Raw genomic sequence first — 27,463 nt, forward strand, 5'->3', positions numbered from 1 at the left:
TGATTGCAAAAGCCAAATTGAGGTCACAGAAACAGATGATAATTTCCTACATAATACTGGATCAAAATCCTGGATGTTGCCCAACAATATCCCTTGAACCAAAGACACCCAGTGAACTTAGCTTCACCTGGTATGTTTGTAGAATCTGCTCCACAAAGTCCCTTTTTGCATGATCAGTAAGTAAACAATTTACGCACACCTGTGTGTGTTGCTTGACTGTTGTATTAGCAAATTGATATAATTTTATGATGTCGGTAAATATTTAGTCGGGGTCATCTACAAGTGTCTGCCGGCAGAGAGGTCCAAAGAGTTAATCGGTTCAATGTTTCCTAAAAGTGAACAATCTGTACGTTAGTGTAAGTGAGCAGGAAAAATTCCTGTTCGATACATCAATTTAGATATGGTGGGCTTACAGTTAAAACGTTTCTTGAACACAAACCCTACTTCGCTTATGTAGCTGAACCTAGTGACATGTGCCAGTGCATGTGATGACTAATTTCATCTATGACTAGTTTCCTGCAAACTGTTGCTTAGCAGTGTATCAAGCAGTAATATATGTTTGCTTAACATCTACTGTGAAATTGAATTCCCGTCATGGTTTATGTTAATCCCTGCTTTATGAGAGGCCTTGCATATTGATAGGATTACACTGAAGGATTGGTCTTAATCCTATTACTGGATTAATATAAAATAAAGATAAAGATCAACTTCTTTAAGGTAGTGGGTCAAACTGCGAGCAGGTCATGTCCTGTGCATTGACTCCATATCGTGGACGTATCGAGACTATAGTCTCAAAAGAATGCATCATCAACAATTGCCACTGTGGTATGAGCGTGACACAAGACCATCAAGTTACTAATACCTCATCAATCAATCACCATTACAAGTCTTGTTTAATTAAAAAAGAGGCAATGCACAATAGCTCTGTACTACACGTTTTGCAGCCAATTTCCATGTACATTGTACATTATATGTTCATTACTACAAGTCTGCTATGCCGTCTCCCATGTACAGAGTGCGTGTGGGTAATTAATTATTTTGTTACAACTGGATAATTTGTTGGTGAATACATCATTTTGCACTTTTTTTTATTGGCAAGGACAACAGTGACCAATCACCAAACCTACAGTATGAATCAACAAGGACATGTACGCACACAGAGAATTACTTTGTAGACCTTCATTTCTTTAATGACCAATTATAAAACTGCTCGGGTACACAAATATAAATATACAAACACAGAGAAAGTGAAACTAACATAATACGCAAGCAATATATTTTGAATCTGTATACAAGGTAAACGAGAATGCAAGAATAAATATGAGACTTTATTGTAAAAGTGTGTCTGCGGAAAGTTTTAAAGAAAAATATGTTATCATAAGTATTGTTTGAAGCTTTGCATGGTGTTGAGATGTATGTTATCATAAATTGGCATTTATACGCGAACATGTATACCATGATTTATACGCATACATGTATAACGTGCATACAAGCGTAAATGGTAAATAAATAAGTGAATTATACAGATTGAATTTGGGTCTGGTTTAATAGGGCAGAAAAGATATGTTGCCATTGTTACAGGTCAGTTCTACACTGTGAGCAAAAAATCAATACCCCAATGATGGATGTACGTGTACGTTTACAATGCAACATGATGCAATTTTCCCTGCAACTGATGGAGCGATTGTGAAGAGCCTTATCCTTAGCCTATGAAAATCCTTCGGACAAGTGGACGATTGCAGAGACAGCCGTTCTATCATTATGTATTTCACAGGTTCATGCATTAGGTACTTTACATGTATTTATTTATCATGGATAAATTGTGCAGTGTACACCCAGACACAAATTGCGCATACCAAAGTGTGTGCATCTTCATTTTTTTTTTTTTTTTTTAGGTTGCAGGTGTCTTTCCCTAAGCAAGCTTGGAATGTAAAGATAGCACAATTGGTCTTGGGTCCCCATCACAATAGTTAACACAAGCGTGTTTCTGAACATTTTTAAGGTTTTGTAATGAAGCGATTTGGAAATTAACTAAGAAACTGGTCTTGCAGAAAGCTTAAACTCTAGCCCAGCCCAAAATTATGTCATGCTGCTCAACAGGTGTAAGTCATGACCAATGGGAGACTTTTGAGACACTGGCAGCAGCGGACATATCAATCTTTTTTTGCAGTACTAGCGAGAACTGTGAAAAAGAACCGCCCATAAGTCTCCCATTGTTATGTATAGCCAGTCAGCCTACAAACCAGGGTACATTTTTACACCTATTTCAATTACAGGCAAACAGACAAGAGTACATCTTCTCCATGCTCAAACATACAATGTACCAAGTCATACCAAGTCACGCAAGGATTTCACGTCACACTCTGCCCAAAGAACTCAGTACTGCTCAGCCAGACATACACGCCCCAATAAGCATGACTACATGCCCCCTTTCCACCCACGCTCTCTGCCACCCACAGCAACCCCCTTCTTCCCCTTCCCAGTTAAAAAGATAAGCAGCTGAAGCAACTATTCCAAAGCAAAAAGGAACAGTTCTGGAGAAAAAATTCTGGCAGAAAACTTCAAAGCAAATTCAATTTCAGTGTTATGTTCTTGCTCCCTCCATGTACTATGAAATGTTTCACAATAATATCTTGGTTTCCAGTAAGTCGGGGTTCTCCTTTGAATTTTTGCAAAAACTGTAGTTTTTAACCCACTTTTTTGGATGTTCGGCTGAAGCACATTCAATTAAAACAAGGTCTTTCTACTTAGTGCTTATCTTGGTTTGAAAAGTCAGCCACTGTGTAATCTGGAGCATTCTATATTGATTTCCTCATGATTATTTTTATACAATTTTCGAAAAATTGATTGGCGTATCATCGGCCAAATTTTGCTTGTATCGGCATACAATTCACCAGTATCATCCCAATACGCTAGCAAGGCATGGGGAACTCAGCAGTTTCTGCAAAGTTCCTTCAGCAAAGCCGACGCCTTATTCACCACCGGAGCCTCACTGCTCCTGACACATTTAACTATCCTCTGATCTATGATGATAAAGAGGTTCAGATTGATGGCCATAATCGATCATCCTCCGTTAATTTAAGAGACTTCTAGGCAGCATCTCGGAATGCCAAACGTACACATTCTTAATATCATCCCAGTTTTGTGGACCCACACAGATAGAAGCTTCTGAAAACAAACAGTCACATATCGGGATACTCATCTCGGACTCTCAAACTCTGTTGTGTCAGGTCTAATGATGGCGGCGGGGGTTGAGGGAGAAACATCCACTCAGTATTAATCCTCTTAAGATATTATTATAACTGCAGACAAATCCTGGGGTTTATCTCAGACTGAAACAGACCGTACAAAGGATACTACATGTATAGTAAAAGACACTGGACACTATTGGTAATTGTCAAAGACCAGTCTTCTCACTTGGTGTATCTCATCATACATGTATGCATAAAATAACAAACCTGCAAATTTGAGCTCAATTGGTCGACGAAGTTGCAAGATAAATATGAAAGAAAAAAAACCTTCTCAGCCGAAGTTGTGTGCTTTCAGATGCTTGATTTCGAGACCTCAAATTCTAAATCTGAGGTCTCCAAATCAAATTTGTGGAAAATTACTTCTTTCTCGAAAACTATGTCACTTCAGAGGGAGTCGTTTCTCACAATGTTTATACCATCAACCTCTCCCCATTACTCGTTAACAAGTGAGGTTTTATGCTGATAATTATGTTGAGTAATTAACAATAGTGTCCACTGCCTTTAATGTTTATGATTCAGGAGTTTTTGCTTCATTTCTTTTCCATTATGTAAGTTATCCACATTTTTTATGTAAGTTTGACAATTCAAGTGTATCAGGATTCTCCCTAGGATTTGTCAAAACTGTGCGGCATTCGGGACCCAAATTTGAGAAGTCTGGCTAAAGGACGTTTTAAGTTTTTGAAACAAGGTCTTCAGAATGTTTTCTACTTGGTGTCTATCTTGGTTTTAAATGCACTTATGTGCATTCTGGAAGATTCATTTATAAATGGTGTGTTGTCTTGATGGTTTTTGTGAAATGAGTAATTTAGTTTATTACAAGTTGTCCAATCAATCGGAAAATAAAGAGAAGTCAACAAATTTCCCACGAACAACAAAAGTGTACTTTTTGTTGCATAGTTTGCACATTTAGTTGGGGTGTGCAGATGTTCTCGGTGCTTAAGAGCATGCCAATTAGCTCCCATGAGTCCCAGCTTATTGACTAACATTGACAGAGGATAACAACCTTTGCAGCAACCTCGCACAAATTGCCATATTGTTATATTACATGTATTTCCATTAGTAATTTCCGGAAGGTCAACAATACATGAAGTGCATTTCTCAAGTTAGTCGTGCACTCCAATGAATCGTACCTGAAGTGAATTTACATACGTATTCAGCCCTGAAGCTGGGCTTAGGAACCACCATTAAGCAGCAGACAGTAAACATCTTGTCAACAACATTTTGTGAATATACAAGTACATAGTAAAACTTAAAAGAATCAATGCTTATGAAAGCAAGACAATATTAAAAGACAGTCTGCACTGTATATATTAGGCCTGTAATTGATTGCCATTGTTGCGGGGACTTTCCTTTGTTCCTTGTCCACGTGACACTCTCCATAGACTACTATGGAAGTGGACAAGACAAACGGTGGACATAAAAAAACAAAGACTTCCATTGTAAGGACAATATTGTTCCTTTTTGTCTTCCCTTGTTATGATGTGCCCACTCTACTGATAATACCATAGAGCAATATCATGACACAAAAATGTACACACTGTGTACAATACCATTGGTGTTTAATGAAGCGCACAAACACACTTACCAAAAAGGTGCTGAAGGCACTTGACCAAACATGAGAAACAAAGGTTTTGAAGTTTATGAATTACGAGAAGATGAAAAATAAGGGGGAAAAAATGTACATGAAGCACCATATAAGGGTTTAAGGTGCTGCGGAGCACTCACCAGCCACTGAAACAAACACTGGTGCAAACCCTTCTTGTAGTGATAAGGGTAACTAGGTTCTTTATTACACAACGCACACCTGGTCCTACGGCTTTAGTTTACGACCCATCTGGAGACAAAAACAATGATGCTGATGTACCTTCATAAAGGACAAAAGTTTCAAGATCGGGACTAGAACCACATGAAACACATTGCCGTATTACTCATTATAACGACTCGGACTGTATCAGGATTTACACACAATTGTGTAGCTTTTCATACTCACAATTCCCTGCCCATCCTCACCTACCCTAAAAAATTATATCAACTTTATGTACTTCTACCATTAAACAATACTTCTTTTTCCTTTCTCCATGCTTTAATTATGATCTACACATGCGTTAAATTAACAGCTCTGCACGGTGGGCACAACACTCTGCAATTGAATGACCACATTACCTGTGATTGTGACGCTTGTTCTCTTTCCACAAAGGCTTCTTTGGTGGCTGCTATCACAGCAGCAGAAGGAGGTGGCTCAGTTCCCTTGATCCCTACACCAAATAATCCCAGATGGAGGGCGACTGGCACGGCCCATTCTGGTGGCTTATCTAACGGCTTGGACTTTGCCATGACGATCCGTCATCAGTGTAAGACAATTACTATGTACCTCACTGATTGGAACAGTTCTTAGAAAGATGGTGCGAAGACTGCCAGGAAAAAAGCAGTGTGGCTTGAAGAGAACGGTCACTGTTAATTATAAGAAGCCTTCTCTCTCCAACTCTCACTCTCTGAAAAGAAACTCTGCCCTTCCTGACGGAAAAGAACTCTGTGCGAGAAGGAACTTATTATGTTGACTCAGTGGAACATCGATGGCGAGCAAAAGTGACTTCACTACTAAGTCCCCGAAACCACGGGCCACATCACCATCGTCTGCTGACAATCTCCACAGCAGAGTTATAATTAGGATACAACTCGATTAGGTACGTCTTCTTTATCACTCTGGATGTATAATGTGAAGATGTTTCGCCGAGATGAGATCTGGATCCAAAGGCACCATCATCATCGCTGCTGCATCTTCACAAGTTTGACAGATTGTACGGATACTACATTCTCTTCCCAATGATGAGCGGATGCAGCAATCTGATCTTGCCTTAGCCGGGGGAGGACTTTAAGTGAAGAGTTTCTTTGCATCTTTTAACCCACACTTCTTTTCTTTTTTTCTTCTTTTTAAATGTAAATACACACGTAACTTAAGATTGATGTTTTCTGCATACCGAGGAATGGGAATTTATGACATTTGAGAATTTCACTGTAAACAGTATCCATTCAGAATGGCAAAGTGGACACTAAGGGAATTATTTCTGAAACAAATATGTCTTTCTGCAGCTGAGCAAGACTAGAGTGCAAAACAAGTCCGACTTATTTAATGAAGCCATACATGTAAATCTGACCATCATATAACTGTAAGGTTAGGTATATAATTAAAATCCCTACAGATGACTGTGTACATGTACATGATACATTAAATTATATACGACATTAATCAAGAATAATACAACTTTGAGATTCTAGTAGTGTCATGATGTGTACAATGTGCATCTTCCAATGTCACCATTTTGGGAGACAATTACTTTTGGCACATTTTTAAATCAATCGTTATCAGACAAGGCGCCTTGGTAGATAGGGCGCAGTGATTTTTTTTTTTACCTTTGAAAGTCGGATTTGACGTGTCAGGTGGTATCGTAAACTTTGGTGTGATCCTTGCCTATCCCGGCAGAACAGGTTGAAACCAAAGACTTAACCAAACTAAAATGAGAACGCCAACATTATAGGGATATGCTCAGTTAGCAGAGCACCGCCATGTCAATCTGCATAGGTTCACCCGCGATAGCAAATCTGTCTGTGTTCAACCAAGTGGTGGTGGGCAAATTGAGCCTTGTGAGTACTACACACGCATGTACATGTATTTTTTACATACGTACACTGTAACAAGTCTACATGATTCGACAGCCACATTTATGCCAAGTTTGATCAACCATGACATTTATAATTATTATATAGAGAAGATGAAACCACCATGCATCAAGGCCTCCAATGGGGGGCATATTTCTCTCTCAACAATTTCATTTAGACCAATGCCAACTTGCAGCCATGTAAAACATCACTCCCACTCTTCACCCTTAGCTCTATGTTCGCACAGGTAGTGGTAGCCTACATTGTGGAGCCAGTACAGTATGATCCACTTACAAGTAGAAGTACGTCACCACTACACATACACTGTGTCTACTATGGACTGACACGCAAGTTCCAAAACACTGGTTTGTTCAGAATCTTTACTCAAGTTTCAACCCTTTCGGAATGTATCCTACAAGTATACGTTCGTTGTACAACTGTACACCTCTACATGTATACACTGTACAGCATTTTACCATTTACAAGTTTCGAGTTTGAGTCATGAATGCAAGAACAGGGGCACTACTCTTGAAATAAGTTACATGTACCTCTTTGTGTTCTGATGAGCACTTGCCACTTTTCTTCTTGCCATTCTTATCTTTGGGCCTGTCCTCGCTTATTCCATTCTTGGCTGGCTCGGCCTCAATGCTGGGATCATGTGTCACACTAAACTCAGTGGGTAAAATCACATCATCCTTCTCCTGAAAAGTGACTACTACCCCATCAACGTTGGATCCGCCGTCTCTGCCTTCGGAAAACCCCTCCATTACAGCCTCAGCAAACTCGCTATTACTTTTGTCTCCCATTTCTTTTCTTTGGAATCCACCCAAAAAACTATGCCTATAAAATTAGATGGGTTCTAAAAATGTGGGTAAACTGCACACAAACTCTGCAACACTCCAGTGAGTGAATGATCTTGAAAATGAAGTTGTCTAGAGTAATCCTAGGGGGGCCTCGGTCGGTGAATTTCCTCTCTTTGTCAGATCCTGTCATGTGGGGGCACCGGCCATGATGACATCATCATCAAGGGTACTAGGTATGGAGGAGACAGTTTTTAAACACACAGGCAATGCTTTAGCACCTAGGGCCTGTTCTTTCAACAGTCAAACATGTACATGACCATCAAACTTGTACATGTACGTGACCTTCAATGGATCATACAGGTTGTATAGTAGGAAATTCGCTCTGCAGGTTTATGTATGAGTGTGCTTCTACCCACACTGCCGTATGTGTGGACAGGCTATGCACCAAGCCCCTTTTATTTAAAGTGGCTTTACACTGATGTTTATCTTCACAAAATGATCACCGCTTTTGTTCAGCTGATACATATTATAGTGAACCTAACACCTTTTTTGTATGCACTGTCTGCTAGTCTTTCACTCTGAGCATAAAGTAAGTTTATAAATAACAGTGTCAACAAAAACTACAGAAATTAATCTATATATGATAGGCTTGATAAAAAGGGCAATCTATTACCTCATTGGTTGAGTAGTTTACAGACAAAACGAAGTGTACTACATTGAAACCTGCAGAGCGAAAGTGAAACCATTTTTATTGTTTTGGTCATGAATGTAACCCCCAGAAATCCGCAAGTCTGACTCAATCATGACATACTTTTGAAGACTGAACTGTTCAGAGCTCTTTATTGTTTCTATTGTAATTTCTTTATTTTGTTCAGTGCCTTAATCTAGTGTCTATAGGATATGTCTATAGGATATAAAACCTTGTTATCCTGGTCATACTTTATGTTGCCATGTAGTGTATTTACTGCCGCCATGCGTGATGCTCCACCATCTTAATATGATATGATATTAATAAATATAGGATGCTCCAGGGACACTTTGCAGTGAATCTCTGCTGTGTCATTTCCCTGAGATTTGGGTTTCAGCATATGGATTGATCTCACATCATCCAATTTAATAGAGCTGATTATTGCAAAATGACAACTTACAAATTCTGTTTTAACACTTCAATTTATGTTTATCTTGTTTTACCAGGGTAGCCCCATCAGCTGCTGTTGTTAAAGTAATGTTTTTAAATCCTGTAGGGCCCTGGATTATCTATGCAAGGCAAATATCAGCCGGTGACAGTAGCTGCACATTATCATAACATCAAGTGTACACGTACATTCTATAATGCTCCGTACTCATGGTTTCCCCATGTACAAGCTACTCCCCATGAGTACATGTAGCATATTGGGTCAATATGTGCAATTTGTATGCTGCTATGCGTAAATTGTAGTTTACGCAGGAAGGAATTTAAACAAAAATTCTTACACTTCCCAATTCAATTCACACAAATACACCAATATGAAACCATTTAGCATGCTCCAGCATGCACAGTAGGGTTTTTAAAACCAATTTAAACACTGAGTAGAAATCATTCCACAGACCTTACAATATCAATTCAGCGTGCTTTGGCTAAACTTCAAAACTTAGGTCCAGAATGCCCCCAGTTTAACAAAAAAAAAAGGAAAAAAAACCCAGGTACTTGCACAGTAGGCAAATTTGCTGATGCAGCAACGCATCATGAACCTTTACTATCCCTGCTGTGCAACCGACCATGATAATGATGACCCCTGACCACTGTGACCAAGAATGATGTGACCCCTCAACATCAAACTGTTTGATTCTGTTGGGCTGAGGACTGCAATATTACTGGTAGTAGGTCTAGATACAAATGTAATCACTATGAACTGTTTAAGGTTTACATTGGATCAGGCATTAATCACCATAATCATGCCAGAGTCCAAAAGATTGGGTGTTGACTGACGTACCACCCTGTCTGAAGGAGGGAACTTTTTAAATCAATCAAAGGAGGCATGGTTAATTTGTGGCAGGCAAATCTGTGTGTTTTAGAAGCTTCAAGAAATTCTGCCCATTCGCCGGCCTAATAACACAGAGGCAACCAAGAAGATTGCCTTGGTGCCCTTGAAATGCTGCAGTACAAATTTACAACTTGCTCATTTAGGGTGCCCTTCCCTTTATCAAGAAGAAATGTCTTGGTGCCCTTGCTGTTTCAAAAACAAACCATAAAGGCCTGAATTTGACATTTGCACGGTCAGCCAATTGCGTGTAGAGCCATGAATTAGGAAGAGGACTGATATGAGTAGAAGCATTCTGTTTACTAAACATGGTAATGTGATGACACTTTCATCAACACAGATACATTACAACACAAATGAAGCAGCATGAAGTCTACTAGGCTCTACACATATTGGATCCGTACAAAAGAGCAAATAGTCACCACTCTCAATATCTGAAGGTCACTTTTAAAAAAAAAGCTTTCAGCAAACTCCCTCATAAATGAATCACATCCTGGGTTATAATGATATCCCATTGAAAGGTGACGGAAATGATGTACAAATAAAACCTGACAAGGGTAGCCCATGTGAACCTCGATCATCGGTTACTAATGGGTCACATGTTCCCCTATTTGTATCCCCCTCTCCTCGCCCCCTCATACCCCTTCAAGGCTCGAGACAAAATGTAGTATACATACGTATTACACAATGCAGAGCTGGCAACTTGCATCTTACAATCAGGGAGCTTTAATGTACAGCAATCAGGAAGCCATTTTAGCCTTGGGGAAAGACTCTGCTCTGGTCTAAACATCATGGAGCTGCTAAGCACAAAAATTTGCTTAGCATGAAATTTTTGCTTTGGTAAAAACAGGATTACCAACCAAACTTCCTTGTGATTTTCAGTATAAGAAATGCAACAAATGAAATTTTGGTTGGTACATGTTTTTATATATTTTTTGGGCCCTGACCATTAACTATTTTACACTTCGACCATGTACACTGCAGCTCCATGTGAAAAGCATTTTTAAAATGTCATTAACATTACAATTTTTTATATTTGCTCTACCATTAAACTATTAATTTGTTATTTGATTTTTGCTAACCTTTTTGTACCAACCTTATACTCTATGGAGCATGCACAAGGGGAGTACTAACCCAGTTGTTGTTTGTTGCATGGTGTGCGATATGATACAAATTGGTATTTATCAAGTCTCACTACTGATGATGGCCATTCCACGTGAAAGAAATATACAATATTGAATATCAAGAATGCCAAACTAATAAACACGGTATGCCACAAGCTCTTAATGACAGGTTGAAACCACTCAGGACAAATTGGAGAAAGCTGACAGGCTCATAAAGGTAGCCCCATCGATAGGTTTTTGCCAACGTAATACTGATTTATAGGTAACTTAAACAAAACATAGAAGTCACTTGTGAAATTATTGACCGATTGAGCTCAAATTTTCCCAGGTTTGTTATTTTATGCTTATGTTGAGATACACCAATTGTGAAGACTAGTCTTTGTTTGACAATCACCAATAGTGCCCACTGCCTTTAAAGCAATTGTTTACCAAAGAAAGATTCAAACAACTGAATCCAGGCCTGCTACTTCATGGAGGCAGTGAATGCGACTGCCTCCATGCCCTCTGGTTATTGCCTTGGTGCCCTTGATAAGCTCTAGTAGAAATTTAAAATTTCCTAATAGTGTGCCCATTACCAAGAAGAAAATGCCTTAGTGCCCTTGCCCTTTCAAAAACAGAGTATACAGGCATGTGAGTCTTTAAGAGTACCTTGAAAATCTTAATACAGTATATCTACTGTAGACCTACTTGCTGAGAAGACTGCAAAGACCAGAGAGTGTCGCTGCACTCTCACACAACATTGAACCCATCCTCGTTTAGCGAGGTGACAGAGTGGGTAACAAACAAATGAGGTGACAGCGGGGACCAACCACATCTCTGTTATGCAGCATTCGAGAATGGACACCGTCCCCCACGCATGAATCATTCCTCAGATTAAAACTTTTGGGTAAAAAATTATGTTAACCCTTGAACACTTTGAAGGAAATCCTTTATCAAAAAAGTTCAACCTCTCAATAACTGCAGTCCTTCTCACCACGAAGTAAGTTTTTATTTTTTGAGTATTTACCAATGTGTGACCCTACCTAGGAAAAGTACATTGGAGTATCGCCCCGCCCCCCCCCCCCAAAAAAAAGGAGGGAAAAAAAACTTGTTTAATAGTGTAATTGTACTGTGCTGATCAAATGCATTTACTTCGAGCTGACAAGCCATGAATGATGGGCTTAAAGTGCATTGTGCACAAGCAACTTAAATACAGTGCCCTTAAATTCTAAGTGCAATCATTAGCGTTTCAAGGGATTGTTGCTCATCATTGTTTATGACCAGAGGTTTATGTTTGCAAATTGCCATCAAAAGGATAAATGTCCTCCCTAGATGCACAATTTTGTGCTGTATGAAAGGAGAGAAGGTCCAATGCCATTACTTTGAGGCATCTAACCAAGTTTTCGAGTTGAAACCAACGGTTCTTTTAAGAACCCCCTCAACTCGTTTAGAGACAATCATTACATGTGATGTTACCGCAAACTATTCCATATAGATCCACAATCTACAGCGTTTCCATAGTGCATGCAAACAAAACCCCATCACGGAAGAATAGGGGTAACCCTTGTGTTTCTGGTTCGTATAGCAAGCTCCCCTGTTTTTAAAAAGGTTTCTGCAGACTTGAGAGCTACAGTGATTTACATGTAGCTCACTCATGATGAGACATCTTTTCATTACCAGACATAATATAAAGAAGAAGAAAACATCAAACAGTATTTCTTGAAAGTTAGATTTGAGTCCATCAATGAGATGAGCCTACACACATGTGTGCATGTCACATTCGCTTTAAAATGTGAACAGAAAATGAGCATCATTTGGTGTGCAGCAGAGTTAAACCTTATCACCATCTGTCATCCCCTCGCAGCAATTTAATTCTGATTTCCTCCTGGCTCTGAATCCACACAGCTCATCACCAGAGCGCGATCTCAGAGCCAATGCCCTGTAAACACGGCTGACATTTTATTAAAACACATTCACTCCGCAGGTTGCTGGTTGTGAAATTCAATGAAAAATAGCCTCGCAGTTCGTCCATCCAAGGGTCTCCAAAACGAAGACGATTGATATAAATGATTGATAATATTTTCCTTTTCTTATTCATAGTTTGTGTTTTTTCCCCAAAGATGAATTGAAAAGGAAAGCCCAAAGGCAGGATGGCATCATGCTGACTAAAATAAAGTGACGGTATGGTAACTGTGTAATTTTTTTATTTTACCGGAAGATCGCTACAGAAAATGTACATCCCATGGCCAACTTCAGCCAGATATTTATTTGGCAAACTGTGTCTTCACCTTTGTGATCCAGCAGTACAATCAATACAATCCATGGATGTAAAATTCCAGCATGTCTCATGCATGTCTCATTCCAGGCATGACATGCGAGAAATAAACACATTGTAAAATTTGAATAAAAAGGTTTCTATAGACGATGTGACCTATGTTTACATTCAAACCGCCCTCTGTTGACACTGTTTACGTCATGTTTCGCCAGGCAGAAAGACACGTAGTCATGGTAAAAACACTGGCTGGCTGCCAAAACACAAAGGTTTTGCCCGGCGGTATGCGCGCGAATCATATTATGGTTGACGTCACATCGTCTATACACTGCAAGTTTCAGTTTTGTAAAATCCTATTGTTTGAATCTGAATATATGATTGTATGATAATATGTTCTTATAAATGTTGGTTGATTTGATTTGAAGGTTCATTTGGTACACTGAATGATGACCAAGACTGTTGGTCCAATGAGCTACATTAGGACCCACAGATGGTCAGATTTATTTGACAAGCAAACATTTCCAGGAAAAAAATGTTTACTCCTGATTGCTTTTTTTTAATTGGCTGACAGTGTATGTTTTTGCTATTAAGAGCTTTGACATGTCTTTATGCTGCTAAATTTGTCTCTTGTTCATGTACCTGTAGTCAAATTGTCATAGGCCTACATGTGTGTACATGCACTATGAACACATGCTGTATCATGATACAAGATTGAAACACATGGGTCTGTAACATGTATAAAAATAGAGTCACCTTGTTCTAAACTGGACAAAATAACAGTTTTTCAAAATGATCTCATCACACTTCCTAATGACAATGAGATAGCAAGTTCTGTACTTCTTCTCCACTTGTGATTCACATCACTGCCATAAATAGAAATGCAGTTTACAACATACATGTAGTGCATTATAAACAACAGACCGACCACCAACTGACCACAGAGCCTTCATTGGCCTTGGTGAGTAACTTCTCTACTTCTGATTGTCTCCATGACAAGCATAAACTGCGCCAGCCAGGCCACTACACTACGTGTAACCTACCTGTAACCATCCACAGCCTTTCTGGCAGACAAGTTACCACTTGTCAAAGGAAAGTTTTACATTTTGTATAACAATTTCAGCCTAACTTCAAGAGTTATAAAAGTAACAGCGAAACAAGTTCTGAGATGTGCCCCCTTTCTTCACATCAGAAGTTGATAAAAATCAGACAATGCAGTCTCTATAAAATATACGGTACATGTATATCATGACACAACAGGAAGTCCAGGCTTTGTTGGCTGTTTTGTAAACATGTGATGTAACAGTTATGGTATAGTACAGGAATCGCAACAACAATTCTTTATAGACACTTTGCAACAACAGGGGAAGGTTTGTTATGAAATACAAATAAGTTCAGCAGAAATCCTAAAGTTGAGGGTATCTAGATTCCGAATCTGACACAGAGATTAAAAGGCCCTTAACAATTGAAATTTGGAAATGCACAACAAGGTCCACACAGCCTTGCCTTCATTCAAGGTTTGGATGTGAAATTCCACAAGATCACAGGGCCTGTAGTAGCTCAAAATGTACTGCCTCATGGCAGACGAGTTTTGCAGATGCAATATCTAAGATGTCCGTTTGTGAATACTGCGGCTGGAGATGCTGTCGGTACCCGCATCACTTCTTTAAAGCCATTATACACTTTCGAAACAAAACAACAACAAAAGTTCACAGATTTACAAATAACTTACAAAAATACAGGGTTTACAGAAGATAGTGGTGAAAGACTTCTATTCTCTTGAAATATTATTCCATGAAACGCTTTACTTTTTGAGAAAACATAAAACAATTAAAAATTCTCGATATCAAGAATTACAGAGTTATTTAAAACACATGTCAAGACACGGCGAAACGTGCGGAAACAAGGGTGGGTTTTCGCGTTATTATCTCCCGACTCCGATGACATATTAAGCCTAAATTTTCACAGGTTTGTTGTTTTATATATAAGTTGTGATACACGAAGTGTGGGCCTTGGACAATACTGATTTTTGTATAGTCTGTATTTGTAGATTATTCAAAACAGCACAAAAAATGAAAACCTAAAACTCCTAATGATAATACAAATCAAATTCTACTCACACTCATATTTCCGAGCCAGCAACTTATTGCAGTTTCTCTTTTACCATTCCACCATGAATCCAAATGAATATACAGACCAAAGGAAAGACGTTTACTAGCAGTGTATCAAACTTCAAGGTTCTGGCTAATGCACCCGCTTCACACATGCCATGATATATCACATTATTATACGCTACTACTGCAGCAAAACAACTATCGTCTATTTATATACTCTAGGACCTCACATTGGAGAGAGGAGACACAAGTCAAAGGAATCAATTGAGAGGACTTTCAATGGATCATGATAGGCAAAAGAGCTCAAATTTCTTATCCGAACGGTACACCAGATTCAACCTGGTTTGCCGTTCAGGAAGTCCCAAAACACAAGAGATAACTTGCGTACCTTCCCAATTCACGAGATATTAATAAGTCTTTGATAATAATACTTCTCACAATGATTACTGCATTGAACACTACAACCATGGTACAACTATGACGTACTAAACACAACAATGCTATAAAGTGTAGACCGTAATATAAGTACGACAAGACTGTCAACGGACCTCCGTCCACATTTTAGGCAGAGTTTAACCATAGAAAAGAAATAGAATAATTATTGTTTTAATTGCCAACTACCTGTCAATTGATATATTGTGCTGTAAGAGTATAGACCTTGCAATCCATATTTCACGAGCAAATTACAATGCAAGGACCTCTTGTCTGATGAGGTGTTTTCACTGCTTGTAAATCTTGCACTCCTCCGCCTTTCTTTTGGTTGGGCAGTGGGTGACCCTAGTTTTATGTTACGGGAACAAAGAAAAGGTTGTGCATTAAAGGACCCAGCCAAAGGCAAGGTTCTTCATCGACACTGCAATGTTTTAAAAGGATGTTTACTTTAGGACAAAGTCATCCCTCTTTTATTCCCATTCCTGTTCCAGTAAACATTTTGAGCCACTGACAAACCTGGAATTCTTATGGATTTCCCCTCCAAATTCAAGCCCTGTTTACACCAACAACAACCCTCAACTACCTAAGGTTTTATTTTAAACGCACAATGGGCATACGCTTCACATAATTGTGTAAAGTCTACGTGGCCCTTACATCTGTACGTCCTTGCACTACGGATCAATCCTCCAAGTTACAATGCACAGACCAGTATGAATAAAATAAAATTGAATTTAATCTGCTACGGGAGGCTATAAATAGGAACACATGACAGCAGTTCAACAGACCTGTCCCACATGCTCAGTGGCAGCTTGGTGTACTAATGTAAATGTCAAGGGGAAGACCTCATTACAAAACACCTAACATCAATATAAATAATGCATGACACCCACAGCAAAACAATAGGGACTCATTATTAAGACTAAATACTAGAGACACCGGGTTTGATCTCCATCAGCACAACTTGCTTGGATATTTTGCTTACACTTGAAAATATTTGAGTACTACAATGTAGGACTCATAAAATGTTAAAGTCGTGTATGGAGCCACCACCAAGCAAGAAGCAGCAAGGCTTGCTCGAATTAAAGGCCAGTGATTGTTACAATGTTGACTATTATATGACGATTACTTTTAATACAAATGAGACATTCTGCTGACAAGTGCCCTTTTTCAAACAGTTTAATTGTTAAACCGTGGTAAATCCTCATTTCAATTCGGGTCTTGTGAAGACAAATTTTGGTGCGGTAAATATTTTGAGCTATAAGCCCTGTGGTCTTGTGGGGTTTTACCCAAAACTCAAGCCATAAACAGGATACTGCAATGCACCCCCGTATCCATACCAAGATTTTTGTCAAGAAAAAATAACTGATTAAAGAAAACACAAACGATACATAACTAAATAATATCCATGAGTTAAGTAGTGTACTATTATTATTGAGATTACTAAATGAAATAATTTAGTGAACAAATAATGTAGAAAAAAATATGTCAAACTAATGTCAGATAAAATAAAATTAATTGTGAACACATATTGAAGGAAGTACTGTTATTATATACAGCCCTCCTCGACGTATTACGACTTTACACATTCGCCTTTTTCTCACCTCCCCGGGCAACACACCAAAACACAACGCGCATCACTTACTATGTGATAAATAAAATAACGGAGCAGATCAAAAGAAAGCACGGTTTAATGATGGGCTTTTGTGCCCCAAATCAAATCAAAGTTAAATAAAAATCTCCAACGCAATTACGATTAATACTAAACTAAAGTACTTATTTATATGCATGACTGAAGGTAACATAGACAATTTGGCTTCGCTAATATAATAACTTGAAGGCCCCCGCACACAGAAGATCACTCAGACAGAGTAAGGGTTAGAGAAGCGGGTATTTTTCCATTGCATCTTCCATACATGTAGTATAGTGTTGGTTGGACTGCCACGACCTTTCAAAATGAGTGTAGCCAATCGAAGGCTGACAGGGACAAAAATAGTCAGGCACCTGTTTTGGTAGTATCATTCCTGACAGATAAGTATTGATTGCACAAGGGGAATAAGACATAAAATGGCCGCAAGAGTGTACGTACCGGCACCTGATTAAACCTTCCAGACAACATTGGTGAACCGCCTTGCATTACGACCCCACGACTACATAAACAGCTCTCACTGGCTTCCTTCCACCCTGCTCATGACCACTTCAAAGATGTAGATGCGGAGGCAGCAGAGGAAAATATAATCTGAGGAACTCCCGCCTACTGCGGAGACGATTTCCCTCGCATACCTACTGGCATCTGCCCCAAATTATTAATATTCCGGCTGCATACACAGGCTGGAACGACGTGTGAACGTTCTTGAACTTTGCGCATCCCCATGTCAACAGCGAGGGGTGGGAGAAGATAGGGACTACATGTGGTGTGTTAACTGGATTGTGATGGATCGGAGATACTCATTAGTGCGTTTTGTGTGTATTTTGTTTCAATCCAGTCCCAGGGATCGATAGTGCATCTCTGTGTCCATTGAACGATTACAAATTATGTCCCATTATTACACATACATTATACAGTACTTACATGGTACATCATAAAACATATACTATAACAGGCATAGTGTTTTGTAGAATATATCAAATATGATTCTTGATCAGATGCAGAAAACGAGAAAACAACATTTCTTGGGCTCAGTTTCACAAAGAGCGACTCATGTAAGACAGATCTTAAGTTGCATATAATCAATATAAATTGCTCAGCAATGGTGATATTGACAACTAATCTTTTAAAATGAATATCTGGTGCTTTGTCATTGCGTCCCCTCGGGATTTTGTGCATTCTTTTAAGATAATTTTTTTTCATCTTTGATGCAATTAAGTCCCTGAAATTATTTTTGATCAACAGCAATACATCGTTGAGTGTCCAACTTAAATTCAGGGCTCGAATTTGGGGAAAAATCCACAAGACCGCAGGGCTTGTTGCTCAGATTTTTTACAAGACCAAAATTTTGTTAGAAAAAAAAAAAGTTAACACGATAGAACAGCAGACCTTTTTCATCCCTAAGGAGGCTTTTTTTTTGCTGTGAAACCCAATCAATAAAGTTCCATATACCTACTTCACATCATTCTCGCCGCCTCAAAAAAAAAATTCTGATTTGACAGGCAAATCACCAACAAAACACTGTAAAAAAAAAAGATCGTCATAAAAAGATTGACCAAAAATTTGACAGCAGTAGTCAGAAGCTCATCACTTTTGGTAGCCATACTTAGCAAGACGTTTGGCAACAAGACCTTACTTTTAATCCATGCAACACAGGGATGTGTGGTATTGCAACCAGACCTTCATAATGCAAATTCAACACTCCTTTGTAAGGTATCAGACTTTACACATGGTCAGTGGTAAACAAACATCACTGTACTAAGGTGTGCCGCCGCGCCGGGTACCAACACATCACTCCCTCGTCCCCGCTCGCTCCCCGGATGCATAAACATAAATAGTTTGAGACTAGATGTACAAGGTGTGGGCATGAGTAAACTGAATGGAAAACTTGTATGCAGCCTGATGCACGTGAAAAAAGGACGGATTGACGTTCTGCAGGGGTGCTCAGAACACTGATTTGACGACAAGTAAAACAAAAACTTTTATTTTAAATGAGATTGAAATACATTTTTTAATGAAAGATAATATATTTCATATAATTATTTGTAATAGTAACTATATTAGTATGCATAAAAAAAACCACAAGACCGCCGGACTTGTTCGGCATAAAGTTTACTGGACCGAAGCTAAAATCACTGGCCTCGGGCCTGCGGTCCAGCGTGAAATTCGAGCCCTGCTTAAATCTACATAGGTAAATAACGGAGAATAACAACGTACATTGTACAAATACCACTGTTATCCATGCAAGTAAGTAATGTAGCCAATTAATGCACATCAGTGCATTAATACAGTGACCTTGGCAGTTAGCAAAACATGGACCTGTTAAATAGTGTTCAAGTCTGTCAGTCTTCAGACTACATCAATCTAGCTCTCTGTACAACCACGTTGAACAACAACAACAGTTTCAACAACATCATTACGAGACAATGTCCATCATACGGGTGGTTCTTCGTTCAATGTATTGATTATTCCAGAAAGGAAAAACATCTTGAAAAGTAATTTTGCGATCGATGCATCTTGAGATGGCTTCTTTGCGGGGTACACAAGACCTATTCTAAAAGCTTTCAGTTCACCATGTAAGATGAGAGTACGACAGCGCAAGTTCTAATGATAACAAGAGCAGATGTAGACACCTCGTTGTTATTGTGAATTTTTGTTATTCTTCTGCGTGTTGAGTTTTGAAGGTTTGCTTTTTTGGTGCACTAATGTCATGACTCAAACTGAACATGTTTGTGTGCTAGTACTTGGTACTTGGAAGTTATCCTCCTGAAACTTACGCTGGGGAACTTGACAAAGAGGTCAGGAGAGCGTGGTCAAATATTAAAATTAAATTTTACTTATAAAATTGTCAGAATGTTTAGAATAAAACATTGTTGTTGAATAATTGAAAAAGAAAATTAACCTAATTCAACACTGATATGTTTTATTATGAAATACACCATGTACATGTATGAACAATCCGCCCTAATGTTATTATTCATTAAATAGTTTATGGGGACAAACAAAATCCATTTAACTGACCTTTCCTGATTTAATAATGAACAGCAAGCCTGAACATTAGCTCACGCAATTGCCCCATGCCCCTGGTCATAGCATTGGTGCCCCTTGAAATATTTCTGTAGAAATTTTTGTACACACATAATTCCCAAAGCTTCTGTTTGGTGTAACAACCAAAGAGAGAGACCATTGGAACATCTGCCATTACAGTATTAAACAGGTTTTTTGCATAATCCCTGTGCAAGCCACAGCAGCTGCAAGCTTTGACCTCTGACAATGTCCCACTTGGCCCCAAAATAACCTCAACAAAACAAAACAATAATACACACAAACAAACATCAATGATCAATCAATGAATGTGTACTATGTTAAAGTTGGTCCTAAATACATCAACTGCGGGAAATGTTATGTTAAAATTTGTATGACATTTCAAAAACCTAACAATGGTTCAGATTTGTTTCTTGACCTTACACTTGCAGAAACTAGAGAACTTTGACCTTTGCATGTAAGCTTAATTAACATTTAAAGTGTCCTCTTCATTGCTTTTAAAAACAGACAACAAACAGTCCTAAACCTAGTTAGAAACCATACCTTTCTCTCTTCATTCGCACACTCTTGACACTTATATTGTGTATCAGGGCAGTACGAGTTGCAGGAAATTTGAGACGTTCTGGGAAAAAGTACTTAAAGGATTTAGGACAAGGATCCTTTTTATTTGCAACCACATATGACTGGATTCATTATAAAACGAAGTACATTAAAAGTTACTTTGTCATCCAGCTAAAAGTCGTACACTGTTTGCATTAAAAGACAAAAAGGTCAATGTCTTTGTTGTAAGCCGACACTTTACGTGGAGGCAACAGAGGGCCCCAAGTTTTATTGCCTTGGTGCCCTGTAAAAAATTCCAGTAGCCTTGTTCCCTCATAATAAGGTGCCAGTTACTTAGGAAAACTACCTTGCTTAGATGCCCTTCAAGGAATAAAGTACCAGTTCTGACATTTCACTCTAGCGAACACAGCAAACATGAGCTCAAACAAACATTCATGGCTCAAACAATCAAGTTTTCCCATTGCAAGAAAAGTCACTTTGCTTTCGGTACATTCACATGAACATGCATTAACCATGCACCAAACGCACCTTGGTCATTGATCATATTGTTCGCCACAAATAAAATCACATTCACACTACACAAGCATTAAAAACTTAACAGATACTTTATTGTGTTTAATAAGTTCAAAGACAGCTTTTAGAATTAATATTACAAACAATTAATTCTAATGTTTGAACATCTATGATTTGCTTCTACTATCGAAGGGCAATTTTTACTGCCATATTGCCATGCCTACATAAGACTTCCGATCAATGCAGTGAGCTTCACATAGCCAAATAATGCATTCCCTTTACCTTTAGTACTTAGTATTAGTACATGTGATTACGAGGCAGCTGCTGCCAGTCAGAGCTCCAACATGTGTGCCGCCCCCCCCCCCCCAACAAAATACAGCAACATGGTTTAATCACATCAAACAAGAGAGGGCAGTCTTTACTTTCCATCTGTACTTAATTTGATTGCACTGTGACAAGTAACATTTTAAATACTGTATTCTAGTATTTAAAAAAAATAAGGTAGGTAAAACAATTAATGCTTCTGACTGTAAAAAAGAAAAGAAAAAAATAATATGTGAAATGATACTTTTTTTTACACAACACCTGAGAATAAATGTTCCATTCATTCATCGCAAACTTTGAATATGAGCAAATGAATCATGGCAGGAGATTCATTTCAAAATCTAAGTGCAGGCAGTTCAACAAATCTTAACCAACATTTCCTGCATTGTTTTGTATCACTTTGCTAACAAATGTATATATATTGATTGAGGAATTGGAAATAAATGTTGTACTGTAGGCCTACTGAACTGAAAGGAATAAGAACATTAACAGAAACTTGACAAGACTGTTTACATGGATCTGCCAATTCTGTTTTTATATTAACTTGGTAAATTCTTTAGTGATTACGATGCAATTCTCAAGCTTGCAAAAAAGCATGGGCCAAGGCAAGCACTGGTATTTAGAACATGGGTTGTTGATTATTATCCTGCTTAACTTCATTTCTTCCCCCCCAAAAAGTAAACATGAAAAAGGTGTTTCAAAATATTTGACCCTATCCTAGTGTTTAATCAAACAGCGAAAATAAGATGGCTCCAGATTTCCATATCATGTTAAAAACAAATAACAAAAATCCAGCTTAGGCTAACACTTACGTGAAAAGTTAAATAAAAAGAAGTTTTCAAAATTACATTTACATACTCCTACTTGGACCGTCCTTACTCTATGCTTGGACCATGGCCCTCTGCTTGGCCTTGGAGATAGAGATGGACTGTACAATTAATCTGTTCTTTAGAACAAAACTGTATCCAGAAAATCAGTAGGGCCACTGATTTTCCGCGATCGCGGAAAACGGACGGAATTCGCGGAATCCGCCCTTTGAAACGGAAAACGGGATTTCAGAAAATTTGATTTTTTTTTTTTTTTTTTTTTTCTTGACGCCAAAACTATTGAAATTGCATTCTTTATTAAGATTCTTTTTGTTAAACTAAAAAGGCATCAGAAATCAGACCATTAAAAAGTACGAGATCGTAACCGTGGATCATTCTGTTCTACTTCACACCATCCTCAATGTTTACACACATGATGTACACACGTTGTTAACATGGTTAAGCGAAGGGCATTATTCGCGGCACGTTTTAAACATTTTTTGTTCACCCAAATTGCATTTTCTCCCTCTCTTTTACCAACAATAATACACAAACTAGCTTACCTATGATCTATAAGAACACATACAATGTTTTTTCATCTCGGAAAGGTCTAAAATAAAACCGTAAACTGTCAACATTCTGTTGCCAAAGCGAAAACAAAATGGCTGACATTTTGTTTGTGGATGGAGAATGGTCACGTCCATAGACTTGTTCCCAAGTCTTTGATCATGCTGAAACAGCGCCCTCTTGTGGATACACTCCTGTCATTAGCCTACAATGTGGCTGATGCAGAGAATCAACTGCAGTTTTAGACTTGGAATCAAGTCTATCACATCATGTGCATTGATACTGCAGTCACAGGGCAACCTTTTTAGAACAGCAGTATACAAAATAATCCACAATTATAAAAAAAAGTATTTTTTTAAAATTTGTCAGTTCAAATGAACATTTTACGAAGTCAACAGTGCAACTTATCTCAAATTGATTTTTATAAGTGTGTCCCTGGGTATTAAACAACCTTTTATCTAATTAAAAAAACATGAAACGGAATTTTTTGTGCCTGAAACGGAATTCATGTTTTTGCCAAACGGAATTTGCACTTTTCTGAAACGGAAAATCAGTGGCCCTAAATCAGCATAAATGTGGGCACCCCATTACCACTTAGAGATTTTCATGCAGATATTCAAACAAAACTGAATGACTTTCCATTCCATAATTCTACCAAAAGGCTTAATTACAATTCAACCAAGGCAGATCAAAACGTCAAAACATAATTCTTGGTGTGTCGAAGGGATAACTTTCCGTATGGCGCCACCACTTTTTCACTCATTTTTACAAAAAGGGATATCTAATTGTTGAAGCATAGAGTTAGGGTCGTGAATTTTGAGAACATATTTGAATATGATTAGAATGAAATTCTTACCTTCCGTTCATCATCAACAACTGGTGTAGGCATCATTTAGCTTTAATTTTGCAGCACAAGTAATTGTCAGAATATTTAGTACAAGAAGTAAGAACAGGCAATTCACCAAACTGCACGGCCACTGGAGTTGTATAGGTTGTATTATCCAGTTGATCACAAACAAACTAAAGCATTCCTAACTTCAGTCATTTCTGGGATAACTTTACAAAGAGTTCAAAGTATTGCTGTCAACAACATGATCCTGAAACCATTGAAGAATGTAACACTATTTTTTCAGCATAACCTGACCTTCGTAATATTCCTAGCAAGTTGTGTATCAATGAAGTGTCAGGTAGCCCTTTTGAGTTGAGAGAAGTACAAACAACAGGTCTGCAGAAGAATCCTATTGATCCAATACACACACTATGATTCCATATGTGGCGACTGTCCACACCAAAGACAAAACACTCTCAGAACTGCACTGTAAAGACACCACACTAAACAGTGGACACGTTGCTTGACCAACAAACTACACTTCAGAAAAGAAACAAAGACAGAGCATGGAATGAAAGAAGCCGAGGAAGTTCGACACAGGAAGCTGTGTAGTAGGTGACTTTGTTAAAATCCCAGACTGAAAGTGCACACACAGTCACGGTATTCCGATAGCACCAACTAACTGTGCAGGACGCAACAGACATACGTACGAACAGCTGTCTGATTTTGTAAGACTTATCACACACACTGCCTATTTTTGCATCGACCCAAAACACACGTGGAAGAGACAGATTATTATTTCACCACGCGGCCGGCCAGAGTACCCACGCATACCTATTGTGACTATCATCGACTGACCCCTTGAATGCCCTCCCCAGTCGACATGTCATGCAAGGCCACCACAACAATCCCCCGCTTGGATTAGCCGAGTAGCAGCCTGGCTCTATATCTCTTGTTGCATGCCAACCAATCAACCATTACACACAGAGCACCACAAGAGAGTGTACGCGCACGTACTCCCCCGCCGTACATTATTCACAAACAGCGACAACATGCAAAATTATTTGCACCGCCACCTCCCACTTTTGAGCGGAAATTTCACCACCAAGAATATCAACAAGTCACTAAAATTTGATATATTAATAAGGGTCGATGTTTAAGGGTTTGTTTCAAGAGAAGTATGTCTTACCATCCTGCCTGCTCCCTCAGGGTGCAATGGCCTGCTTTCCGTCCTTGATCGTTCGGAAACCTGCCCGTTGTTTCCGTGATGGTCCGCCATCTTTATCGTTGCAGCTGGGCTATCGCTTAGAATTATCTCATCATGCGTCATCGATTTCGTGAGCCAATCAAGATGGTGGATTCTGAGCGGCTATTTCAATTGGTTCGAAGTTGTTAAAGGATGATTAATTGCTCGATTCCTCATACCTTTATTCATTTTTCGTGGAAATCTGATTGATGACTGACTTTGTGCTTGACTTTGTGCTTTATTTCGCACTTCCTGTTAAGCAATAGGGGATTAGGACTAGTTTCTTTTGAACTAACATGATAGGAATTCATCATAGAAAAACAGTGTCACAAAGTATAAAAATTGGAGGGGAAAATGTGACGAGTGTACTAATTTGGTACCTACTTTCATAATATCAAAATAATACCAATAATAATTACGAGCTTAATTAGATTTGTGTGGACAGCGGCGCTAAAAAGTGTTGATTGATTGATTGATTGATTGCTTGATTGATTGATTGATTGATTGATTTACCAGCTGCTGTACACATAAACAGGTTGAAGTTGGTGACATTCTTTATTTAAACAAAACTTTAAGTCCACACGTTTAAACTTGTCAGAGTGTACTGTTCGGTCGAATTTCAAGTTGAAGATAAACTAGAGCCTGCATTATAGAACTTACATTTAAAGGGGCATATGTTGTCATGGCTATACATATTTGAACACTCACCAATCACTCTGTGTCATGCCATGCGCATAAAAATGCTATACGGAGGTCGCCTCCTGCATGATAGAGGATAACTTCCATGATGTAGGCCTAGGGCCTATATCCACAGGCCTGCCTGACAAAACAGCCCCTTAGCAGTTCATATAGTGTGCTATCCGAATCTCACACGTATTTATCGTTATATTTGGGACGGTGATAAAAAGATATGACACACCCAATAAGAGAGACTGCTCCGGCACCCCATATTCTCAGTGTAGTGACACCCACACCAACATCATACCCACCCTAACCCAAACGCGTTCCCACGAGGGGGGTTATCGAAACATGGTTGAACGCAATAGAGTCACCAGAGGCACCAGTCCGATTTAACTTTTTGTAGTAACTCCATCTTTCGACTGCAATGAAGGATTAATGTGTTTGTCTCGATAAGTTATTTGTTGTTTCATCTTTCATGTTGTCCATTTCCCACGAGAAGTAGCCCTATATTCACTAATGGAGTGCAGAGCCATCCGATGCACCGGGTCGAATCCCTTGCGGGAGTTTGCGGTAAGATCATCTACACAACATCAAGAGGGCATGCCGTGAACGCAGTGTTCTACAAAAAACTACGGCTCACATTTACAACTTTTTTTCCCACTGTTATTTAGCAAACGCTCACATTGGGTCATTTTTACATCATAATAGATCAATAGAAGTTGACACAACCATTCAACTGGCGAAACAAAGCCTAATTGCCAATATACACAAAACAACTATATAGATAGTTTTTTTGTGTATATTGGCAATTAGGCTTTGTTTACAATACGATCTTTGTTGTGAACTCATTTAGTAAAATAATGCACTCACCGTTGTTCCACGTGAGTCCGCCATTGTGCCCTCCTACAGTTTACTCATGCTATCATAAATTTATGGGAAGTAAATAACTCGTTTTTGAACTCATCACATCATTTTATATTCCTCATCGACCATGAGATCGACTCGAAACGCGTAAAAACGCCATCCGATGAATTCCTCACTGACTGAGAACTGCACGCAACATCCTGCGCACTGGGACTATAACTATCTGAATCTGCAACCACACAAAGTGACATTGGAACATAATAGAGCCATAAATCGAGAACATTGGATTGCGTTTTCTATCACACACCGGACAAGCGACGAAAGAGCAATAGACGTATTGAACTTTAAGTATTGAGCTAATGAATGTCATCCCACTGATCAAGATGACATTGCCCCAACGAGTCAAAATCGTCTCCACTGGGCCGAGACAAATGCTTTTACGTAGCACCTTGAAGATCAACAAATTAATAATTTCGAACAACGCATGAATATCCGATCAGGGTTTAGTTGGCGACACATGCCCGATGCATCAGGATTTGCTATAATTATTTTAAAATCCGCAGGCCTATTGAACACGAAAACAACTTACATATTACAATGTATATTTATTTAAAAACAAAGTAAGGACCCAACAATGTGACCGTGGAGGATGTCGATTTATATCCCATGCAGTTTTGCCCCATTATTATTCTGGGATTATGTATTCCCCGTTTTGAAAACAAGTGAGTGTTT

The 27,463-nt window shown here is 38.7% G+C and overlaps 1 protein-coding gene across 4 annotated transcripts in view; it reads right to left on the reverse strand.

Moving 5' to 3' along the window:
• LOC117304476 (S-adenosylhomocysteine hydrolase-like protein 1) overlaps positions 1 to 17,971 on the reverse strand; it is a 46,436-nt gene extending 28,465 nt beyond the window's left edge. Inside the window, exon 1 of one of the 4 annotated variants that reach the window (XM_033788983.1) lies at positions 17,737 to 17,971. In XM_033788983.1, the coding sequence (XP_033644874.1) occupies positions 17,737 to 17,784 (48 nt within the window). In that variant the 5' untranslated portion in view covers positions 17,785 to 17,971. Of the gene's footprint in view, positions 1 to 5,414; positions 6,016 to 7,456; positions 7,979 to 15,224; positions 15,357 to 17,736 lie in introns of those variants that run through there. The other 3 variants (XM_033789000.1, XM_033788966.1, XM_033788974.1) reach the window with 3 other exon arrangements.
• Between the last annotated feature and the right edge of the window lie 9,492 nt (positions 17,972 to 27,463).

Source organism: Asterias rubens, chromosome 2, assembly GCF_902459465.1.
Source record: "Asterias rubens chromosome 2, eAstRub1.3, whole genome shotgun sequence".
NCBI lineage: Eukaryota > Metazoa > Echinodermata > Asteroidea > Forcipulatida > Asteriidae > Asterias > Asterias rubens.